Source organism: Ptiloglossa arizonensis, chromosome 7 (assembly GCF_051014685.1).
Source record: "Ptiloglossa arizonensis isolate GNS036 chromosome 7, iyPtiAriz1_principal, whole genome shotgun sequence".
Taxonomy (NCBI): Eukaryota; Metazoa; Arthropoda; class Insecta; order Hymenoptera; family Colletidae; genus Ptiloglossa; species Ptiloglossa arizonensis.
Window position 1 is genome coordinate 17,309,767 of NC_135054.1, and position 25,812 is coordinate 17,335,578.

The 25,812-nt window shown below is 38.9% G+C and overlaps 1 protein-coding gene and 1 long non-coding RNA gene across 3 annotated transcripts in view; one reads left to right on the forward strand and one right to left on the reverse strand.

Moving 5' to 3' along the window:
- Positions 1–25,812, forward strand: part of LOC143149418 (multiple PDZ domain protein) — a 123,417-nt gene that overhangs the window by 16,477 nt on the left and 81,128 nt on the right. The window contains exons 1-5 of one of the 2 annotated variants that reach the window (XM_076316753.1): positions 751–893; positions 1,208–1,280; positions 1,406–1,788; positions 1,868–1,993; positions 2,066–2,181. In XM_076316753.1, coding sequence (XP_076172868.1) covers positions 1,265–1,280; positions 1,406–1,788; positions 1,868–1,993; positions 2,066–2,181 — 641 coding nt within the window. In that variant the 5' untranslated portion in view covers positions 751–893; positions 1,208–1,264. Of the gene's footprint in view, positions 1–750; positions 894–1,207; positions 1,281–1,405; positions 1,789–1,867; positions 1,994–2,065; positions 2,182–25,812 lie in introns of those variants that run through there. The other variant, XM_076316754.1, reaches the window with a different exon arrangement.
- On the reverse strand, positions 2,335–4,016 carry LOC143149422 (uncharacterized). The gene is made up of 3 exons (XR_012992771.1): positions 3,425–4,016; positions 3,110–3,303; positions 2,335–3,003 (listed from the first exon to the last, which is right to left on the reverse strand). It is a non-coding gene; the product is annotated as an uncharacterized LOC143149422 (long non-coding RNA).

The following is a 25,812-nucleotide window of genomic DNA, read 5'->3' on the forward strand; positions in this document are numbered from 1 at the left end:
AGTACCCGATCGTAACGGTTGTTAAAATTAAACATTGCGTATATAGCTGGTGAATTTAGTTGATCATATTTTATGAATTTTGATTGACTTTTTAATATTTTGCTTAAAAATTGTATTATTTTACACGTACACGTGCTAATATTCCCCTTAATTAATCTTTTTTCGATTGCTGAATAATATATCGAAGTTAGCAATAAACGTGGAATTGACTAAATATATATCGTATTTGTTAGATTATTGCAGACAGAAAAGAGAAAGCAATCACTAAACTTTTGATGCAGAATTGTTATTATTAAATTTATAATCATTTTTATAATAATTTGTTAAAGAAATTTATAATAATCTAAACATGGAAAATGTATTAATCGTTGTTGTGTTATATTTAAGACCAAAAAGTAGATAGGTAGATAAATTTATTGTTAGCCTTTACACTTTATATATTTTTATTTTCTTACATTTCTATATCTTATTTCCATATTATTGAACACAAAATATGTTATTTCTTTGTTAAAATTCTATTTCTTTATAACACCTGCAAATATTTTTAATGTTTCATTTCTGTGTTAATAAAACAATTTCAATCTTGTTGTACAAGTACTTCAATGAAGAACTTGGTTTAAATCATTTAAATTTTCGCGCGGTTTCACATTGCTTGGCGTTGGATTACATGGTTGTACTAGAAGTCCATCTACCTGCGTTTTGTCTATGGTAAGAACTGTCAAGTGCTCGATAGTTTGGTACAGTCAGCTGATGGCAAAATGCAATTACACGCTTTCTGTGATATTTAATGAAATCGCTTGTACTTTTCGTGTGCAATTGTGAAATTCTTTGAGAGCCATCGACTTGCAACTCGCTTATCTTGTTTTTGAGTTTCTCGAAGAGATTTTGGCGAGGTAAATTAGTATTATATTAATACCAAAAGTAATTGTACGACCACGTATTGATTTACGATAAATTCATGGTAGAGCTAAAGTTAACATTAGTTAATTTAACGGTGAATAACTTCTAAACCACATCGTAGTCATTAACCTCAATTTAAAGATCGATTCATTTTATTGACTAATTTTCAACATTTGTCTATTATTGAGGTTATAATAATTTGATATTTAAATAATTATATTTTATTAAATAGAAACTATCAATTATATTTGGAGTAAAAAGAGTATAAATTCATACACCTACTAATATATGCATTTTCTTTTTACAGGTAGACACACAAGGACTTTTATACTCGTTTAATTAAATCAGAACCAACAGCATCAAAATGCCTTTAAGCGCAGGTAAATAAAAATTCATATATATTTCAATATATTGAGATACTTTAATAAGAGACTTATACAGTATCACTTATATAGTTTTTTGTTAACAATTTAATACAAGGCTTGTTTTCTTTATATAATTTCAGATATATCCACGGCGCTTCATTTATTGGAGCATGTTCAAGAAAGAGTGGAAGACTGTGACGATCTTAAGTTGCAGGTGCATACAACTCAAGATATAAGATCATTAATTTCACTTCTGGAAGATCCAGTATTCCGTAGTATTGTGACAATTCAAGATTCCCTGATCGAATTAAATACTCAATTGGGACAACATCCGTCTATCCTGCCTGGAGATTTTGACATCAATATCAGTGGACAGTTGGAGCTTTCTGTCCCCAGCACCCCGGTGCAACCACTTGGACCAAACATGTACCAGGATTTATATCAAGATAGCAGCGAATTGGAGGATCAAAGGGTGCCAGTTGCTCCATTGGTACATAGCAGCAGCGAGGATACTAGTGCACAAGTGAGATCTTATTTTAACAATGCACAAAGCTTGTTTGAATATCTTCCCTTCAAGATAATAAATGTATACTTTACCATAGGTTACAAGCCCGAGCCTTGCTTCGGAAGTTATGGGAATGCCTCCAATTACAACAACAACATATGCTAAGGAGTTCAAGAAGGTTATCGAAGCTGCGGCAAGAGGTCGCCAGATATTCACTGTGCAGGTTCGTGGAACACGCTTTTGTCTTTATTATTCACGATAATCGATCGATGTAATTCTGAATATTTTTTTCAAGCTGTACAAACCAGAGGGTACCAGTCTGGGATTCAGTGTCGTCGGCCTTCGCAGTAAGGACAAAGGGGAACTTGGCATATTTCTGCAAGAGATACAACCCAATGGCATAGCAGGCTGGTGAGTCAGTTTTTACTCTATGGAATACATTATTAAGCAATGGTATAAACAATAGGAGGAATCGTTTAAAAAATGTATAGGATGCTATAAATTTATTAGAAAGCTTTAAGCAAGGAATCGTGATTCTGGCTCTAAAATGAAAAATACTTTCTTTCACGGTAGATACCCATTTATTAACTTAATGTACAAAGTTCAGTAACATAGGTCCGTAACAAGTTTCTTTTCAAGGTACGTTTATGTGATCAATACTCTTGATGGTAGGCAACCAACTATATGTGTATCGAGAATAAGCCGATATTACAGAAATTAGAATACATCTACGCGACGAGAAATTTTCGATTCGATCTCGATTAAAATATCCGATAATATAAAGATTTTTTGAAAATTCCCAATAAAAGCCAATTATACGATTAAAAAACTCGAAACCTTCGAGTGATTTTTCTTCGCGATTTAACGTTAGCCGTCGTCTATTTTGCTGACATTAAAACGTCTTCTAAGGTATCGGGGTATTCGCGACTCCCGTGTGCTTATTTGTGCAGTAAAGGTAATCTGGCATGACGTAAAAGCGAGATCCGTGGCCAGCGTGATTGACAGTCAGGGAAGCGATCTTCAGCGTCGAATTGAGTTTGTTCCAACTTTGCTACTGATCACATTTTGCTCAACTCTAATGCCCAAGCATGTCACTCCGTTTGAGAGCCAAAAAGTGTGGGTGCCTGTAGGCTTGCGTGAAGGGAGGAGGGACAGATTGGCGGGTTAACCAGGTAGTAGGAATAATCCCCAATTGCCTCGAGCGGTCAGATGAGTTTGTCCAGGCCATAGTGTCTGAAAAGTGTACAGAATTTGACCCTAGATTCTTAACTCCCGGCACTCAACTGCACCACCGTTTTCACGGCTCAGTGCTTTTACGACTACGGGTTGAGCCACTTACAGGGTTTTGACCCCCACTGCGCGGCCCATGTGCTTGTGTGGAAGGGGGTGGGGGAATAAGCACACACATACGCGGTATAAACTATCTCTCGTGCATACGGGGTGCACAATTGGGAAGGCTTGTATCTCTTGTGTCGTTGAAGTTAGAAAAAGTTAGATTATAGATTCCTATAATTTTACTTATTTCTCTTGGACCTGTAAAAAAAGTGCAATTGTACTCTAGTTTTTTGAATACTTGAATATTCTGTTTTTTACATTTTGTAGTATTTCACGAGGTATTTCAAAGTTCTCGAGAAAATCTTGAAAATCTGTGTACCCATGCACTCGATCGATCGTGACCAGTACTCGTCCTCTGAAACCAATCTTATTCACGACACAGCGCCAAAAAGATATATTCAGTGCACCGTATTCGGTATATTTTCAAATTTCTTTTCCCCAATAACGTGCAACGTTCGTTCCCCGGACTATTATTTTCCAGCGGGGAATACCTCGTTAAAATATTTTGTTTCTCGGAATGCCATCTCCGACAGTTCGGCGCGTAAAACGACAAAAAGGATCGATCCATCTGAAAAAAGAGGCCGCGAAAAAAAAAGAGAAAAAAAACCAAAAAGCACTCTTTACATCGCATCGGTGCACTCACGGACAGAAAGAACCAGGTCACAGGAGTGCAGACCCTGTTACAGCCCCGTTCAACAGCCCTCTATCATTTTCTTCGAAGGAACGGCCCGCCTAAATTGGCCGACGCACCCCGTGTGTAATAACAGGGGGGTAGAGAAAGCTGCGTAAGCTCGAGGGGCTTACCGCGGCCTGGTATCGTTCTACGACTCCCATTGTACCTTCTCCGTGGCGATAATATCTCTGGTGGACGATTCGAGCATATTGCGTCTCGATGTCGGTGCGCGATCACGTCGCCGTCACGGGCAAGCCTCGGTGCTCTCGGGCACCGCGTGTGTTCCCCCCACTCCCCCGTCGGTTTACCCCCACCAGTCCGTCACTCGCGAACCGCGCGTTTCTCGGCACACCCTGTGCACAGTGCGTTGATCGGGTGGTCCGTCGCACGCATGCCCGGTTACCCGTGTCCGGAAGCCCTCGCCACCGTCGAGAAAACGATGCTTTCGAAAAAGAGCCTCCCCACTTTCACGTCGGGCAGTCTTCGACGGTTCCTCGACGCGAATGGTCGCGAGCGACGTACCATACGAGCGCGCTGCTTCCGCGAACACGTTCGTTACGCGTATTATGCTGGCAGCCTCGCTCGCTGGTTTTTGCCCCCGTTGCTGCGTAATACGTAACGCGTCGTACTCGTACCGCGTCGATCGTCGTCGTCGTCGTCGTCGTCGCCGCCGCCGCGCGATTTTCGTCAGCGTCCACCGTCCCCGCGTAACACCGCGACGTCCACGGACCCTTGACCTTTCCACCGGTGTGCGCGAGTTTTTTCACGAGGTGTTTGACGTACCCTCGCACCGACGAATTCCACGTCGTCGTTCGCGCTTCCAGTCACGTCGGTCCGCGCCATCCGTGAGAATGTAGCTCGTTGGGCCGGCTACGTTTCGGCGCTTTTTTTTTATACGTATTGTGTTGCACCTAACCACCCCCTCACCCCCACCCCTCCTTCCACGCGGTATGTCATCATCGGGATGATTCTTTGACGCTTGGGTGACATCGAGGTGACCGAATCACCCGGGGAACGAGATCACTGTGTAACGGTGAACTTTGACCGCTGAGACTGGAAGATAAATCATCGAGTGGTATGTCAATTTTTTTTTTTCGATGGGTGATGGGATATTGTTGTTTTTATTATCTTTTTTTTCTTTTTTCTTTTTTCCCCGTCTTTTATGATTAATTCGATTTTGAAAATTCGCCGCGAGTGTGTGCACGGTTGTTTCGTCGCAGTGTGCTCACTTTCGCGTAGAGGCAAGGTAACGGTTAAAATAATTACAGGATCGGCTCGAGAATATTCTAGTCGAACGAGATTTATGGAATTATCCGATACTTCGGAAGCTATAAGACGGTATGGAAGTACCCGGTACAAATTTTACCCTGTTAGATACACGCTACGTTCTTCGACCTTGTTTGCGTTCGTTTCTCCGAACTGTCCGTAAACGCGTCTTGTTGTTGTCGCGAACAGAGAGTTCGAGACTATCGGCGAATTCGGATATTAAATGGGACGTTTGTACGATTGTTGGATCGGTTCGAAAACGATTTATCGAATCGCGGTGGTGTTCGAAAAATTAATCTAAATTCCTGAGCACGGTAAGTTTGTAAATTTCAAACCACACCATTGTCAAATACCGGAGTCCTGTTAGGGTGCTGAAACGAGTGCTATCAGAGAGTTTAATTAAGTTAATGAAATGTTTCTTGACCTCGTCTCTGGAATTCATTTCCATCACAATGTCGGTTTGGGTCATTAGGAACGATGCTGCCGGTTGCAACTAAAATGGTAAATAATTTCGTACATCCGTGCAATAGTCGAACAAAGAATGTTGTTTGCCCGGTGGATACCGAATGTCCAATTTGCACGGTGTACACGTTGGTGCATTTCAAGTTGGATGTATGTGTGTAGCGTAATTTGACAATGTTAAATGCATAGTAGGCCTTTCATTCCGGGTATTTATTTTCCTGAATTGCTTGGAAACGCGATCCCTTAACTCTGTCGGGCAGTATACAATAGATGCGAAATAGGGGTGTAAAGGCTCAAATGAGAAACTGTTCTAAATTACGTGCACGAAAGGCAGAAAGTGTCAGATCGATCAGGATTTACGTAAATAGAATTCACACGCACACACATTTAAAGAACTCGAGCACAGTTGAGTCATTTTCATAGGAATTAAATTTGTTTCGGGTTCTATCGACGTGTCTTTGAACGAAATTGAAATCTCGTGGAAATTCGTTCACAGTTCTCTTTTGTGTTTCGTGATATCGTAATTCTACGAGAGGAGTGTAAATACGAATTTTAATTGCCCGTATTTGAAAATAAAATTAGATCGTCTCTCTTGCATAAAGCGTTATTGTTAATATTCGTTGTTTATTCGATTGCAGTTATTGCGTAATTTAGGACACTTTAATGTACCATATAAATATGATAAGAATTTATCATTGGACCGTTATAACGTAGCATTCGTATTTTTGGAAACTAAGAGAAAACCGTACTTCTTTTAATCAGGTATTATTTTGAAGCAACTAAACAAATCTACGATGCATTTTACATACGTACCTTTTACGACGGTTAATGGGTCAGGTATTGTATAAAAATAGAATACTTCAGAGGAAATGGAACTTCGTTACTTCGTTCGTTCCTTATGAAGTTTAAATTTTAATTAGGAACGAAAGCGAGAAAAATGTAAATGAAAAGAATGATCAGATTGCATATTCGCGATTAACGAGCGGAGGAAATCACGAGTTCGAGAACTGTTGAAAAATATTTAATATACGTTAATCTTGTTCGGTTGATCGAACGATAGCACATGGCTGTCTACGTTTAAACCTTTAAGAGCTTTCGTGTTGGTTTCGGATAATATTTTTTCGTACGTAAATCGAGACAAACATCGGGTACTAAATAAAGCTGAGAAATTTATTTCTCGATCGTTTTAACTTGTAGAGATAAATTGCTAGTAATAAATAACAAAAATATTTTCAAGTACGAACATGGCACTAAAGTTTACGAATTAAGATAAGAAACATTTATTTTCTCGGTGTAAAAAGTTTATGATTCTACTTAAAATTCAAAATAAGATACATTACGATTAAAGAGAATTCCCGTCTACATATTTTACGAGACAAATTTCAAGTTCACGATCTTTGTCCACACGAAGGAAATCGTTTCCCAATTCCATTAGAAAAATTAACGAAATTCAATTTAAAGCGCATTTATTATAGAAACTTTAAATTAAATTTCGTTAATTTTTCTAATGGAATTGGGAAATAATTCCCAATCATTGGACAAATTAGAGTTGTGCATTTATCATAGAAATTCAATTTGAATGCAATTGTAGGATTACGGTAGTAACCACACGATTTCATAATATCCAGAAATACATCAGATACAATAACGTGCTATGTATTCTTAGCTGCTAATAATTTTCGTACACAATAACTCGAAAGGTTACAGAGTTCTGACCTTCACTTTTATTATAGATGCTTAACTTTATTTTTCAAATTTAATCGTATCGGTAATACTTTAAAAAATTCATACAATATTCGCAACCTGTCTACCGTAATTGCTTATGTTTTTCATTAAAAAAAAAAGTGCCTTTCATATTTTTTCACAATACATATATCGTAATACACAAAAACGTATTTCGATTCGAGTTCGAATTCAAACCACCGGGTGTCCCTCGAATCGTGGAATTCAACATCATGAGGTGTACAGATAAGTGGAAAAAGGTGTAAAATCGTGTTTTTATCGACCTGCCTCCATTCTGCGGGAAAACTGGTATGTACACGCCTCGAAGGTGAAACTGGGTTAGATCGTCCGTAGGTGTAGGCGTCATCGATCTCAGATTCGAATTCAACGTGAAATTATTCCGCTTTCTGGATTATTTATGCCCCCGAGCTCAGCGGTAGCGATTCAATCCGAACAATGTTACCCGATCGATGTCTAGACATTATGTACACAGTCTGTCATTGTTTCTTTCCCCATTCTAATCGTTGGTTCATTGAACGATATTCGACTAACGATATCGGTAGAATTTTTTATTAACCTCAAGGTTGTAAAACTTCTACAACCGAAGTAACATATACACACACACACACATTGTACGTAACAGATTTGCGTTCGATGAATTTTTTTATCGTATTTATAATTAATTTCAAAATTTTTAAAAATTTCGATTTCCGTTCCACGAATCGTGCAGTAAGCGGTTTTTTTTTTAAATATCACTTTCTGTACATTTTTTATCATATTATTTCTTTGGTAATTTCAAAACTGTTTATTTATTTTATTTTTCCAAGTACAGATCTGTCCGCGCGCGAACGATGAAGAAAAATATTGTTTCCGTACATTTAATTTAAATCGCAAAAACTGTTGACCTCTTACTTCTCGTTGTGCGCAAACAATGAATCACCGAAATTGAATCAATAATTTTCAGATTCCACGCGACGTTGAGTTTCACTTGTTCGTCGAATGCTCGTCATTGTGCACGAGAACGCTGAAAAAGAATTTCTTTTTTTTTTACATCGATTTAATTGACACGCTGTCAGATACTTTAAATGTAAATCCACAGTGATTTCATCGTTCTTGAAATTCTGTTGATCGCGATCCGACGCGAAATGATTATTTGAAGTGTTACAGTTTCACACTTCATTTCTGGTCAGGTTGTCACGCTGTTCTCTCGTTTTGCAATTCGGTTGTTACAGGAGAAACAAGTGTTTCGTGAAAAGTCCAATCTTGTCGGGTACACTACACCGAGTATGTTATGTAGCATAGGTTAAGCCCATACAATAGAGATTGCTATCCCGGATAGCTCGATCTGTCCGAAGTTAACCATGTTACTACTTTGTTCCAACCTAGCCACGACAAATTTCAACGTTGGAGTGTTATTCATGCAATGTGAATATCGTGTAACGTTTGATGGCCTTAATTGTTTTAATTACACACGATAACCATAAATTACGCAAACCTTGGCGATAGAAATTAGCGAAAGAAATACAATAGAACGGTCTTAACGAACATTTACAGTTTCAGAAAGATTTCTTTCGTTTTGAGCGTAAATAAAAGTCCTTCACGAGCATCTGTTCGGTAGCCTATAGTCTCAGAGATCTTTAGATTGTTCGCTCTAAGAGTAAATAGTTCTTTATATAACAACACGGACCGTTGAATGATTGATATCGTTCAGCCCCAGAGTTCAGCCCTGTCAGCTACGAACAGATGACCTAGAAATGGATATGCTTGTCACGGATTATTTCAGTTTGCATCTTCAATGGTACCCACTGCATTCAAATGAACTGCTATCATTCTCAACATCCGCCGCGAAAATCGTCTCGTGTCATCCGCAGCAGAGTTTCTCAAACTTTTCTGACCGGGGTCCATTTATCAAAAACGAATAACGCATAGGTAATATTTCACTGTCGGAAATTACGACCACCACTGCCCTCTACACGGTGTAAAGTTGTGTACTAATGAGTTTCGCAGTTATTGGCAGCTTCGAACCGATTTCGAAAATGAGTGGAAATTTATCTCACGGCGTGCTGTTGTGTTCCGGTCGCATCGGTTCCCAGACGGTATTCGCTCCGATCGTGGATGCAACGTTTATATTCGGCCATCTGACGTCTCTTGGACCACGTACAAGCGAGTCGGTCGTGTAAATTTTCGCGAAAATTAAGCAAGACCGCCCAGTCACGTCGGTCCGGCGCGTACTTCGACAATGGCCGATCTGCACCACGAGTGCTTTACCAAGAAGTCACAAATTTCTAGAATAATAATTCGTGTTAACGCTTGGCGCGACACAAATTTTCGCGAATTAATCAAATTCCAAACATTTCGTTCTCAACTACTATATTTTGGTCCTCCTTGGTACAGATATATTAACTAAAAAATTTCAAGATCGATTAATAATTCGTGACAGAAATTTGCACAAAATAATGTCATTCCAAACATTTTCTTACTATATTTTGATCCTCGGAAAAGATGTACCAATCTACAATCTACAAACAAATATTTCTGTATTACGTTCTCGATCAGAAATTCGTCTTTTCACCCGTAAATTGTGTTTTCGTATTATCAATCGTTGATTTACGTCGTACAAGATCTTAATCGATGGCAAAGTTTCAAAGATTTTTATCCTCGAATTTGAATTCCATTTCTAGGCATTCCTTCGTGTAAAGAAATATGTCCACGATTACTTCACACCCTGTATATCGTAGATAGCGTAATGTCTCGCTTAGAAGGAGAAGAAAATTTGCGATTTTAGTCAACGACCCCAACCTTATAGACGGCAGTGTGCATTAGCGCCATTATAGCAGCCAATTACGATTGGACGAGAAAAAGCGCAGGCACTTCGATGCAATCGCGATTACAGTTCCCTCGTCTCACTTAGCAAACCCAACCACGTGTACCAGAAGAATTATGGCAACGGATAATACCGTGTTTCTGATGTAGTCGACACGCCACGTTACTACGTCGTAACTTGGAAATTGATTGACCCTTAACTCGTTGCGTACCTCCGTCGGGGTGCTAGATCAATACAACGTCTCATTCGTTCGAACCAAGTGTCTACTGTCAACAAGGAAATTTAACAATCCGTGTTCCCTCCTTCTGTGAGAACATGCCTTCCTTCGAGTATCACTTCAGAAATTCTCAAGATTCTTATTGTGGAATGCAAACTGTACCAGGAAGACGAATGTGTAACTTGGATTTTATCTGTCAATACTACTCGGATACGTGAAACAATTTATGCTCGGATATATGAAACGTAGTCATGGATCAGTCTCGCGAAAGTGACCCCGGTGAGAAATTTGGAGAAGTTCAATTTGTCTTTCATTTTGGGTTACATCGGTGTGAAGCAATACGAGGGAAAATATTGAAAAATGTTTCACTTGCTGCACTTTCTAAATTACCGGTGTATATGTTGTAAATACAGTCCTGGTATTTTGTACCAAAGGTTTTCAAGTATTTTGCGATTTGAAGTAATCGTACAGTGTCTGCTCGAGAGCAATAATTCTTCACGGGACAGAATTAATATTAATTCTTTAGATGTCGAGGGTGCGAGGGTGTGAAGAAATCACCCGGTTACTTTAGTCAAGCGTGTTCTTTGAACCCCAATAGGTGCTCATCGCACGTGGAGTACTAATCGACTGCACATGTATAAATTTCCCGCGGTACTTGAGAGACCGATTAATATTTCATTAGTACTTTACCGTCTAATAAATGTTACGTTTCACTTAACAATTTTCGATCGTAAAATTTTTCTACGTTGATTTAAAATCTACAATTTCCGCCCGCGCGACGAGTTAAAATATAAAGGTAGTTTTGAAAAATTTTCGTCGAAGCAGGAATTTAATTTTATCAAACGTTTTAATCCATTGACCGGAAGTACGTTCGAGCGAACTACAACTATATTAAATTCGATTGAAAAATTTTAATTCGTGTAAAAGCTATGGCCGGTGAAATAAAGTCGTTCAACCTGGATTTTTAAATCGAATTTTACGAATTTGTAGTTTAACGTGTGTTAACTATTCGGTAAGAATCCTTCGATAAAATTACACTCGAAGATTGCCAAAAATCACTCTTATTTCTCGAGCTCGTTAAGTCGGGTGAAACTCCTTAAAGGAGGTAATTCTCCTCTGTTATTTGCGAGATATCGTCTTGTCGTGCGGATTTTCGGAGCACTTTTGTAGAATTTGATCGGTCGTAAACTCGAACGTCGACGAATACTCGAATTTGAAGCGGCGGATTTGCACGATCCGGATTATCCCTGGAAATGTGACGGACGCGAAGTTTGCAGTGCTCTAGATCGGACTTACCGGACGGATCATTTTTGCCAGGCCGTGGTGGAATCGCTCCTTTTTTTTTTTGTTTTTTATCTGGAGTGTGTATTATTTCCACGTGTATCGATGAGGCGAGTTTTGGCTCGTTGCTCTTCCCCGACGCCCTGACAATGGGAATTGATCTGTCGAGCTAAGTGAGCCACCGATGACTCGTTTTTCGATACACGTGTATTTTACGATTTCGCTTTTTCCACAGAGCCCGTCCAGAACCTATTGTGGCCATCTGTTTGTTAACGCTTTTGTCTTACTCGTATATTTTCGGCCATTTTATCTTAATGAAAACGCGAAGTGTATATAATTGTGTTGGTGTATATAGGTTGGATCACGAAATTGGGGCGGATCGTACCTATTTTTTTTTTTTTTTTCTTTCTCTGTTATCCAAGATAGGAGAAAATGGCGGAGGGAAATTTTAAACGGTGTAACCGGGTCTATCTCCCCTGTGACCTCTGTTTTTTTCGTAAGTACAAAATCCAATTGTATTTTTCATTGACGGAACTTTGTGCTCGTTTTTAAATAGCGAACTATCTTTTTCACTTTCCATGTAAAAATATCAGAGTTTGAGATACGATCATTTCGCGAAAACGGTTAAAGGAATGTTTGTTGCGCGATGGTGCAACGTGTTTGAATTCTTTTAATATTTCCTCGGATAGAACGACGCGAAGATTATGTAAATAGGAACATAGTGGTGCATTAATAAAGAATACAATTGGACTTTGTAGGTGCATCGCCGTGCTGATGAGAAAACTGACAGAAAGATAGGTCTTGCTATTCCATTCTTCTTTTTTTTTTCTACCATTTTGTTCCACCTTCAACGATACAAGTGGTACGATCTGACCCTATATATAGGGTGCTTCATTAATTTCGTTACAACGGCTTTTCACCGTTCTCCTTTTTTTTTATGTTTCAACGTACTAATGGCCTTTCAGTAACGTGTTAAAAAGAAAATGTCAAAGTCTTTCTAACAGTTTAAATAGCGGTGTGACTACGGATCTTAAATGGAGTTGACGGAAATTTTTTACGTAATAATCTTTTCTTATTAATCCTGGGTTATAATTTTCAAGACCATGTACGGTGTCTACTATATTAAATTCAGTATCATTGACCGAACTGGAGCGTGCAGGGTATAACGAAGAATAGAACGCAAGTGGAAACGGATGGTATATGGTCAGACACTCTACAACTAGAATTCCAGGAACTATGTTTCTCTGTAAATTCACATACTTGCAGCGTTTTAAAAATTCTTCCATCTAAAAGTGATTCAAATTGATCAGAAATTTTAAAAGTGTGTATACAATTGGTAAAAAGTGTACAAATATTTAATATTCCTACATTTCGTATTCAAAAAGAAATTCGATCTCGTTAACTATCATTTTTCAATAACGTTTTACGAAAGATCGTTCGTGTTGTCATATTCATTACCGTTACGAATGTTAAGTACGAATGGAACAAATTACAAATTTTTACTGTAGTCTGCCAGTAGAATAATATTTTATCGAGAATAAGCTACCATGGAAGGATTTTTCGAAGTAGATGAGAATGAAGAGCCATTACTTACAAAAACAGCAGTTGTGAAAATATTACCTTGGGAAGGCAAATTGTATAAATGGAGAATGGTTGAAAGGATAGAATTTCTCTAACTTCGGTATAGAATATCGTCGCCGCAAAGAAGACTTACGAGGAACTTTGCTTATTACCAGGCAAGAGAAAATATGACGACGAAAGTATCTCACCTCGAACAGTTTCCAAAGTGTCTTTATATTGGAAGGAACTATAAACTAATTTCTGCCGTTAATTATGAAAATGAGCCAAGTTAGCGATCTAGAAATGTCGAGTTTATCATTTACTTTACGTTGCACGAATCCACATCATAATTACCAACACACGTTTTGCTTTTAATCCACGTATAAAATATTCATTGTCTTCAAAAAATTATATCGTTTAAAATGAAACGTTAGACGAGAGTACAGATTTCGTTCTCTTTGTTTAACAAAGGTGCACAATTATTTTGAATAAATAACCAATTGAAAACTTATTTCGTAGCTATCGAACACGTGATCTTTTTTATACAAGACACGACTAGTAATTCTTCAATTTTCGAAACACATTTACTTAAGAAAACGCGACTCGTACAATAATACAAAAGGGAGTGAAGTCGTTAAAATATTCTTCAATAAGGAAGCCAAGATTGGTCAGTACTCAGCTGCCAGGGGAATTACGTGTCGCGATCAATTATACGGAAAAATCAGTGAACTCTATACACGGAAGCCGTAATATTCAAGTATCAGTGTTCCCTTAAACATTTCCCGGAGTTTCAATCTTTGTATCGGGTTCCCATTATTGCAGTACGTGAGATACCTTCAGAAAGTAGGAACTGAGGGCACACAAAAGTTGCGCGAGTGAAGAGAAGCCGTTCCTGAACCAGGTCATTTGCTTTTGTTAAGGTCTGCGACACGGGGCTGGATTTATGACGCGGACTTCTGCGGTATTTTCGAGTTTTCGGATTCGTGGGTTCCTTTCTTTCCGTACTCTTCCGTTTAGACGAGCAGAAAAGCCACGGATTAATTAGAACTTGGAGAACTTTGGAGTTTCCTCGAACGCGATCGATGTACTACGAAAGTTGGTTACGCGATTGCGTGCGGTGCAATTTCTTTTTTCTTTTTTTTTTTTCTATTAAATTTAATTTCTCGAATCGTAACGCGCAGTGTCCGTGTACCATCCATTTGTGTAATTGCTGGTCCCGCGTAGATTCGTTGGAAAATTCCGGAAACCGTCGAAAAAGTTCCCGTTTCCGTCCTCGGGCTTCCACCTTCGCTCGCGACCCTCGCGAAGATCATTTTAAAGGGTGACGTTAAAGTGGAGCGCAAGGTTTGATAACCGTTGTTCGCGTTTGTCCAAGGATATGAACTCTTCCAGAGATATTCTGTTTCCCCGCGAGCGGGACGAGATAACGGACGAGACAGGGATCTTCAATCGCTGAAGAGGAATTCTTACGGATGCAGGTCTTCCTCGATATTACGGTGAACCGAGAGACGTATTGGGTTTACGTACGTTCAAAGGAGAATCGCCATTCAGGGACAGATTAGAGGGATGCAACTGCATCCGTTCATGGTGCGGGAAAATTTTCCTGCGGAGCGAGCGAAGGTTTATTAGAAATAGACCTGCAGGCATTAACTTTGGTTTAAAAATTGTGTAATTCATTTTGGAACGTATTAAAAATACTTCTCAGTGGTTCGGAGATACTTAACTTTGATTTAAAAATTGTTTCATTCATTTTGGAACGTATTAAAAATATTTCCGAGTGGTTCGGATATATTTCACTTTGGTTTAAAAATTGTTCAATTCATTTTGGAACGCATGAGAAATAGACTTGGGTTGTAGAGGCAATCAGCTTCGGTTTAAAAATTATTTAATTCATTTTGAAATATACTAGGAAAAGATTTGAACGGTTAGAGATATTTAATTTTTGTTTAAAAGTTGTTTGATTCATTTCGGAAGCAATCTGGTTTATTGGTAGTGTATACATCTGGTAACAAATGGTCCATCAAACGAATTGGTACTGCAACAGAATCATTTATACGTTCGGGATAGAAAACGCTTTCACTTCTATCGAAAGGAATTATCTTTGTTTGAACAAGTTACTGACGAAATAATATTTCGATGAAAAAGCAAACAAAAATAGTCCAAGTTTGTTGATCGAACGTACAAACATTTACCGATAACAGGTATAAAAATTCGCTCGAGATTTCGGTCAAAGATAAAAAATAAAGAACGACAAATAAAAAAAAAAAAAAATACAGTGAAATTGCGCGAGTGAGCAATAATCATTTAATCTTTAAACAAGGAGATTTTGTACCAACAATAACGAGGCTCGGTAAAAACGGAAGATTAATTTTCCAATCTACGTTCACCAAGCACGTTTACTCAGTTCAGCAAACGCATATTTTTTAACTTTCAACTCTTTCACCTTTCCATCTCAAGAGGACCCAAAGATGTAGACAGAGACGTACAAAAAAAATCTCCCCTCGCGTCACGTGCACCGTTTTCAACGAAAACCACCCCATCCGTTTCAATTTCGATTATTTACCTCGACCGAAGTTCCAACCCTAAGAACTCGGAAACATAAATAATACTTCGCCCTTCGCGAAGTTGCTAATGAGTAATTTGACCCGGCTTGGTCCTTTCAGCGTTAAATTTTTGAGGAGTTGCCAGAACTCCCTGTGAACCGGGCTCCTCTCCTCCACAAAGGACCAGTCAAACGTAGTCTAGACCGTGAAGGATTGTCGAAAAGTGTCGTTTACGTTATAAAGGCGAAACGGTGGATCGTTATTCGCGAGCGGAGCGTTGTCGTTAGTAGTCCTGGATGTCGTTTAGAATTTTCAACGTATTTTCAGCCGTCACTGGCCGACGTTCCTTTCCCCTGTCTGGTTAATGCAGCTTTAACGAGGCACAAAGTCGGTCATATCGTGTGACTCGATGCTTGACGGTTGATGCCGTCACACGTTTCCCTTGAACACACACGGTCGATATTCACCCTCGAGTCGCCGTTACACCGATCGATTCCCCGTGTTTCCGGTATGGAAAATCGACACCTTCGATTATCACGTCCACAAACGCGAGTTTTCTTCCCCCTATTTTCTCCCCGAAACGTTTCTGACTACAATTAACGGGGCCGTTAGTGTCACGCGCGGAGACAGTGACAGTCGATGGATCAAATTTGATCGCTGCAACCCCCTTTGTTTCGACCTAATGGCCACCGATTATCGTTACCAACACACCGGAAGAATGATCGTTCGCGTTTCTCTCTCCGCGAGAATATTGCAACGCGATCGTTAACCGTTAGGCGTGGGAGAAGTGCGAATTTCTAGTGAAAAATTGAAACGGTTTTAACTGATTTTAAATAGAACTTTGTCCAACAGGGAATCTATAGTAAAAAATTGACACGATTCGAGCTTGTTTCAAATGTAATTTTATTTAACAGAGCATTCGTATTTATCGGAAAAAATTTTAATCATTTGAACCTGTTTCCGATGTAATTTTGTTCAACATTGTATGGATACGTAGTAAAAAGTTTGAACGAGGTTAACCTGTTTCGAATATAATTTTATTTAAGAGAGTAAGAGATGGACACCATTTAACGATACTATTTTCGTTACATTATCCCCGCACGATATGTAAGAAATAACATTGCGTTTTATCTCCGGCAAAGAAACCGCACGAACTTTGTCCGGTACCTGATATCGAGTTCGTTATTCTATTATCTTATTTCTTGCGTTATCCGTTTCTCTCGATCTGCAATTTAGTTAGAACCAAGTTAAAGCAAGTAATACCACCGCCAAGGTTTATAGACCAACGCGAGTAGAAGCAGTCGGCAATGGCCAGACACGCTAGCCGAGCTGTTACTCAATTGCACGCGCGCCCGACGAACTTTCAAAATCGATTTTCTCGAAAACGTAGCATTTCCCCGGGAACAAATTTTATTTCACGATTTCGATCGATTCTTTCACGGAGTTTCGTTTTCGCGGCACAAATTTCGGTCCACCTTGTATACACTCGCGTGACCGACCGTATTTTCATCGAGTCGGTTTCAGCAATTAGTGTAAGGTGAAAATCTTCCGTAGATCGTGACAACGTCGATAACGGTCCACGTTATCGTCACGGGGTTCTTTATTGCATAACGATCGATTGTTTCTCGGAATCTGTGGATTCTGGAAAATACCAACGACGATTGTGCAAATCACTCCGTTCGTCGTCGCGTTGCGTAATCGAATGCAGTTGCCTGCTACGGGGAAGCTGTTGCGCAATCCATTCGTTTCTTTCGATTTATTGAGCCGTACACTTTGCTACGTTTAATCACTTTTCCTGTCGGGAAAGCTTCTCGTCGAAGTCACGATGAAATACCGACCACTCTCGTTTCACTGCTTTTATGATATATCCGTGATTGTGGATTCGGCCAGAGCTTCGATATTGCGAACGTACGATTGATAAGGCGTTATTACCGAAATTACTGCAATATCGCGATGCATTCCCCCCCCCCCCCCCCCACTTTTCGAGGTTACCATTAGAACTTTTTCAAAAGGAAATATGCATCGAAGAAACATTTCTAAAGACCGAGTTTCGCGTTCTTCTCGAGGTTTTATCAAACATTCTAATTTTCAACTGTTAGATCTGGGTTAGAAGTATGAAATATATGAGAATGAACATCGTATAACTGCTTCTAGATACCGAGTTTTGCGTTTTAATTTTTAACGGTTAGATCTGGGTTAGAAGTACGAGATATACCAGAGTGAATATCGAATAAACGTTTTTAGAAACCGTGTTTTGCGTTCTTCTCGAGGTTTTATCAAGCATTTACATTTTCAGCGGTTAGATCTGGGTTAGAAGTACGTAATAAATGAGAACGAGCATCGAAGAAACGTTTTTAGAAATCGAGTTCTACGTTCTCGAGATTTTAGCGAAGATTCTGATTTTTCATGGTGAAACTTGTTCTTCGGTTGGAGGTTAGATTGTCACCCAGATTACACAGCGTAGCGGGTAACTAACTGTACAAGGGAAAAAGTGTTCGAATCTACGCGTGAAAATGAAGCGAAAAACGTAGAATAAAATTTTCTCCTGCCAAGCTTTGTTCCCGAGAAAATCGAGTTTGATAACTCGTGAGGTATGCGTGTGATTGAGTACGACTTCGTTAGCGTGTCTGACCAGAGTCGGTTATATCTACTCGTATTGATGTTTGCGAACATTGATTGCGCTTTGGTATTTATTTTCGGTCGGTGTTACAATCTTGTAACTGGTTAAAAAATAACGAGTAATGACCAAACACGTTAACCAAGTCGTATTGAATCACTCGTGTAGCCCACGAACTTTCGAAATTGATTTTCTGGAAAATGAAGTTCTCTGCGAAACAATTTCTTTTCCCGTATTTTCCACTCACGTTTTCACGTAGAATTACTATCTCTCTCGAGTTTGTACTGCAATCTAAATTTTATGTATTATAATTTGTACAACTTGTTCGTTAATGACGAGTATAGTATTGTTCGCTTGTTTAATTCGAACGAAATTTAATCCGCCCGGAAACTTTATGCAGCTTCCAGTCTAACGTTACAACTATGTATAATTTTACGTTCTATACATTCTAATGACCGGGGAGACGTTTAACTTATACAACGATTCCTCGTGAAAGAAAAAATTCATTCATCTCTATCCTGGGGGGAAAAAGCATGCATTTCTCTTAATGAAACGACACGAGTATATTCTTTGCTTAAATTTTGCGACTAGTGTCTCGCTCGACCGTGTAAAACGAGGAACGAGAGAAGTAAGACAAATAAGTAACAAAAGCTTTTTTCATATTTTAGCGTAAAACGTTCGGATGTGTAAAGGTCTGGAAATTAACAAGAATACCTGAGTTATTTTTTTCACCACGATTAATAAATATTTCGAGTCACCTAGCTTAGAACAAGGAACAATCGGTACGAAAATAGTCTGTTAGAATTCTATAGTTATACTTGCCTAAAATTTTGTATTCCTTGATTCTAGTAGATATAATTCTGCCTTTAATAATGTGCATTTAAATGAGAAACTTACCGTTAATAGATTCTAATCGTAGATGATCAGTATTGATGAACGAATGTGATACAATTATGATACAAAGATGTAATATTTATCGATTCGAGTTACGGGATATTGCGAGACAAAAGTTTCTATTAATTGTGAAACACTAGAAGGTTGCGGTTGGCGAAGCGTTGGCTACGTTCATTTCGAAAAGCACTTGAAACCGCAATGCGAACGTCCGTCTTAACGAAATGAACATTCGAAAAAGTCAAGTGGGGCTTCATGCACGATAAAATTGAGTTTCAAGCGTCTGGTTACATCTTGACGAACACGACCGATACAAATTTATATTCGACTCTCGACCCAGATATTCATTCCGTGTAATGTAGTGTATAAGTCATAAAAAAAAGTTACCACCGAGTGTCATTGGGAATTTTCACATGTGCTTAATAATTTTATTGTTCGATGAACTCTGCTTAAATTTAGCGATCGGTGAAAATATTACTTCGTACAAATTATTTTCGTTATCAGTGGGTCGATTGAAATCTTTCATTTTTAAACAGTCAAAATTGTATTATAATCAATTGTAGACCCCCTCTGAACCAATTTATCAAGATACAAAAGATACGAAAAGATTGAATCAATTTGTTAATATAGACGATCGAGTTATATAGGTCAATTTGTATATACAGCATTATATTCGTTCCTTATATTTGGTGCATTCTATCGAATTACACACAACCGCAATTTCGTAACTGCTTCGAGTATATTTACCTTCATATAGAACATTCCATCGATAAATTTCATACTCGTATCTTATGAAGTGTATCTAATTACGGAGTTAATATCTTCCGTTGAATTGTGTATAAAAACATTATTCGTACATTCTGATAAACTATTCTATCGTCGAAACGCAGAACGATACGTGATACAACCAGCAAACGAGTTATTTTTTGCAAATAAATTCAGAGTCTGGAATAATCGTTGAATTTATGAAACGAAGAAGAGACGAGTCAACTTGATTTTTATAATCGTCTATACATTACTATACATTTCGGCTATATTTTCGCTTATGTGTTTATTCGTCCGTTTCCATTTTTAATTATGACGTTACATTTGTATCGGTATAAAATACACCATTTTCCCATTTACGAGGCACATCCGTTAAATCTTAATTTATTTTTAAATATATTTAAGTAGGGAGTCGTTCATGATCGACGACTGACCTAGTTCACGGGTTTAAGTAATCGAGTACACGGACCGTTGATAAAAATTCGTCACAAATCTTTTTACCTCCGGTCGTTTCGAGCAGTCATTATTAATGACTATAATTAAAGTGGAATAATATATTAATACCGCGATGGAACGCTTAGTCTCAGAACTTGCTTCATTTCTCTCTCGGGGTTTCTTGCGAAATTACACTGTTAACCAAACTTCAAGAGAGTTAGCGATACTTGTAGTTGCAGGCTCCTTTAACAGCTTATTTCGCCATTCCACCCACAGGCCGTCCTCTACAATTAGAGCACCCTCGGGAAATCAACATACGAATGCAGTGCTTTTAATGAATTTATTTCTCCCAGAGTTGCGTGCTTTCTTCCGGCCGGGCCCCTGAGTATTTTTTCAGGGAAAATAAAAATGCGCCAAAGTGACGTTCTAGCTTAGTTGAACCTGGGGATCTAGGTTAACCTGTTGCGGAGCCGAATTATTGGTTTTAAGGTGAGATTACCCACATTCGTATTACAGCAGAAACCTTAGACAGGCAGCTTGAACAGTAGTCGCGTTTGATAATATAAGGCACGTGCTTAACATTAATTGAACCGTGTTAGGCTATACAAATCTACTGCATTCTACCGCGTAATCCACAATTCCCTATCTCTTGGATCTCTCTATTGAATGTGTTTATCAAGTCTCTGGATATAATTTTCCCAGTAATTTTAACAGAATACTTTTCAAAATCTACTGGAATATTCTCAATTGATTGTGTACCAGTGCTCTACTTACAGGAGATCGAGAAAAGAATTTTTGTACCGGTATTAAAATCTATTCGAATATCGTATGATTTTTTTTGTAGTTAATAAACACGAAGTTCGAGAAATAAAATTTGGTACGTAGTTGGAACGAAAAATTCTTCTTGCTCTTTGTCGGTGCATTTTTTGAAAAGATTAGGAAAGCTCTGTAGGAAGATTCGAAAGGATCGAGTACGGTAAATATTTATAAAACCTGCAGCGGTAAAAAGCATACGAGACGGTGCGGGATTTGTGGCACAGCAGAAACAGGGGTGGGTGGGATTTTGGCACGTGAATATAAATCGAAAATGTGGAATAAAAGTTTTTCACGCGAGGTTTCGCTTTCCAGAAAATCGATTTTAAATATTCACGGGGCACGCGTGCTATTAAGTACATCTTGGCTGACGCGTCTAACCATTGCTTACCATTTCTACTTGTCTCTAAACATCGACTCCAACGCGATATTTTCCACTTTAAGCGGTTCTAACTACTTGGAACGCAACATTATTAATGTTTAGAAACACCGACGCAAGAACGCCCCGTAAATATTCAAAATTAATATTCTCAGAAGTGGAGTCTCGTGCGAAAAAATATTGCATTCCAAATTTTCAATTTATTTTTACGCAAAGAGTTCTCTCCTTTTCCGTACCACGATTCTCGCCTCGTTCTACGTACACGATGTTTTAACAATCGTGTGTTTTAATAATAATCTGTTGCCCTATAATATAAACATTACTATTGCCCCTCCAAAAATATTCAAAATTAATTTTCTGGAAAACGGAGCCTCGTACGAAAAAATTGTACTCTAAATTTTCAATTTATTTTTACACAAAGAGTCATCTCCTTTTCGTTTGTACCACGATTCTCATTCTATAATATATACACGATGTTTTAATAATCATGTGTTTTGGCATGAAATTGGGTATCTACACACATCGCGTTATTTCGTGTTATTTCTGCCCAACAGCTGCTCTCGAATTGCACGTCATCGGTTCTCTTTTTTATCGTCCAACAAAAAAAAAAAAAAAAATGTTTAACGCTCGAAGGTAGAAATATTGCCTCGTGTTCGTAGCGTCTCGTTAAGTCGTCGCGCGTCGTGAAATTCACCACCGATTCGCGTCGAACGATGATAACTTCAGGTGAAATAATTTCTCCGAGAAAAACGAATTAACGACGAGCACTTGTTTCGCGTATATTTCGCGGCTGATTGCGTGTCTTTGTTCGTTTTGCCACGAAGGCAGGAAGAAAAGCTTCCACGCGGATAAACGCGGCGTGTTTATCGACCATCAGCATTAGTTTGCTAGGATATCAGTACGATGGCAACGTGTCTACAGGGTGGTTCATATGAAGCGTTACGAGCTGTTATCTGACCTACTAAGAACGTCGATAAAATTCTTTCATGGTCATTTGGGGTTCGTCAAGACTCTTTTCCTTTGATAAATGGAAGAAGGTCTGGTTCTATCCAAGGATTGGGTGAACGAACCTGTTTATGCCTCGTAAATAAAATCAAACTCGGGGCATTTCGGCAATGTGATAAAAGGAAATACAAATTTCGTTGTAAAGATACACTGTCCGATATTAACAAAGAATAATGATACAGGATTGTACATGAAAATGAAATGAAATGTAGGCTATCAAAAATTTAATAAAAGGGAATACAAAGTTTTTCGTAAACATACACTGTCCCGCATTTAAACGATACAGGTACAGAGAAATGAATCGAAGTTGACGTTATAAATTAAATACAAAATTTAATTTCATCTTGAAAATATCTCTGGTGAATAATCTTGATCGATCCACGAACAGTGAAAATAATGGTGGTAATTTATCCGATTCACTCTCTACGAAATGAATATCTCTCGTTTTTGTATTTGAATAACCATAACGAGTCATTTTACGCAAAGAAAATCAAGACTGGTAAAATAAAAAGTCCAAGATCGACCGAAAGCGAGATCGCGCGAAGATACTTTGTTACCCGTTAGTCGCATACACGTTCAACCCACGTATCGGTATACTCTACTTGTTAACGTGGTCGTACAAATCAGATATTTCTTTGATTCGAAATCTCCCTTTTACATCGTCCTTTACGGGAAGTATCATTTCATATCGTCCTCCGCGCGAAATATCTTCTCGTATTGTCCTTCGTGTCAAATATCTCTTTATATCGTTCTCCCCGTGCGAAACATCTTTTTATATTTGCCTTTATGCGAAACGAAGCCCGACAGCTGTCCACGCGGTAGATCCCGTAACGTTACGCGAAACTTTCGTTCCGTTGTTAACAATTTCCGTGGGGAGCTCGCGACGATTTATGCACCGGCGTCCCGCGTACATCGCGCGAAAATGAAAACACACGAGATCGTTGTAAACTCGTTGGCGAGAAGCGATCGTAAAACGATCCGAATACCTCGTCGAAACCCCAATTTAACATTCCCCCGCGTCTTATAATAGAAGATCGCGGGAACGGTGAAATATGTCGACGAGTAACTCGATTTACGATGCGACGCCCGCGTGCCGCGCTCCTGGCGTCCATTATATGGAAACGACGATTTGATGCCGAATCAATCTTATCGAAGCGATTTACGCGACGGTGGCCAGATGGGAGCGAAAAATATCGTTTCCCGCGGATATCGTTCCCACCCCGCGCCATTAATAACGATCAGGCCACGTCGAAACGTTTTTGAATATTGTCAATTATGAACATATCTCGTTGCTTATCGGAGCAGGCAAACAACGCTGGTTATCAAGAGATATTTATTCGAGTTCGTACGGTATTATTAGACACTATTTACGATTCTTTCCGGGTTAATGGAAAGAGAATGGTAAATTCGAAATTTTTACGTAAAAATTCGAAAACGATCAAATGAAATATTTCATTTTGATCTCTACCAAAAGCCAATATTCTTGTGTAACAATAGAAACGTTTCATTACGTTCACTCGTTTGCAAGGAAATAATAAGTTTCTTTCGATTTTTCATATTTCTCTCTGTTTGGTTTTCTTTTTTCTTTTGGTTTAAGTTTTTTCTTCTTCGTTATTTATAATTTATAATTCGCAAGTAACGAAGCTTGTTGTCATGCCTCGCGAAACATACGGTCGAAACGACGTCCGATTGTACGCCGTGCATGCAAATACATTTTGTTGTCGCAGCTGCGTATCATCGACATCGTATACCGAGAAGCGAAGAAAGACTCTCTGATATTTTGGAATACTTTCCGCCGCGAATCGATCCTCCGCTGCATCGTACGGAAACTTGATGAGACTGGTCTGTGTTACCAGTCCATTTGTATTCAAATTATACGTCGACTGAATTTGATATTCCTGTTACGAATTCTGCCGCAATATGTTGCAATTTCTGCGTTCGATGTGCACGGCCGTGTTGGAAATTGCCAACTAAAATAGTTCCCGATCGGTTGCTTTTAGAGAAAAATATTTCGAACGAGATGCATATATATTTATACAATATATACGTCGGAAGGCTCGAGCGTTAAAATTTGATACATTGTGCGTTTCGTGTTTCAGAAAATATCGAGAGCTGAATTTTTCCAACGGTTGTACTTACTCGCGGTTAATTTAAAAAAAAAAACAAAAAAACGGATGGATAAAATTTCGCGAACCTCTCGCGCGATAAAATAGAATGCATTTCGTAAACGTACAACGGTCAAATATTACTCGTTTGCTGGATCATTGGGCAGAACGAACACGGTGGAAATTACTCAATTAAAACGGTCCCCTTTCCGGTTGATTTCAAAGAAAAATATTCCAAAGGTATATTTGTACACTCCGTACGACGATCCGAAACCGTGGAACTTTACACGTTTGTGTATCTTAGGTTTTTAAAAATATTGCGAGTTGGATTCCCGTAATGGAGCGGACGAGCTCGGCGACATGTTGCACGAATGAAAGATACGCGGAGAATAAAATGTAAAAAATGTTCAGCAGTAACAAGAGGACCCATTTGGTTCCCCGAGCGTACGTAGGTTGAACAGACGCGAAATGTTAGTCGTTTAACGGATCATTGGGCAAAATGAACGCAACGGACGCTTTGTATATTCCGCGTGTGTTTACCGTGAAAATTAAATCCTCGGACAAAGGTATTTCTCTACGAAGGATAAAAGAATCGCGTGATATGGGGGTCTTGAAACCGGAATAAACGAAAGCTCTCGCGAGGCAAGGTTGCTTTCAGGGCATTAAAGAGTTATATGACCCGCTAGCGAGAAAACCTGCTGCTGCAGCTGCTGTTGCTTCGCGATACTGATAAATTTACAGCACCATGAGCCACTGTTTGTAACAGTCGATTTTACGAGGGTTGGGAAACAGGGTCGAGGAAAGAAACGTTCCTCGTGCCACTGAAGATTTCGTTGAAATGTATACATTAACTGTCCTACATTATCGCTATTTATTTTATTCGTCGTAACGTATTTGTCAGTACGTCCGATGATTCTCCCGGGTACGGTTTCTTGTTTCTTGTTTTTTTTTTCTTTTTTCTTTTTTCAAAACGTTGAAAAGATAAATCACTCGTTTTACTCCATTTTTCAAGCGATCTGTACAGTTTCTTGCGTTTCTTTGGTCGGTTGGGTTACCGGGGGACTTGAGGATATAAATCGTGTTGGACGTTGGAGTGAAGAGATCCACGAGTCGGATCGACAATGATTTATTCAAGTTACAGTGGTCGAT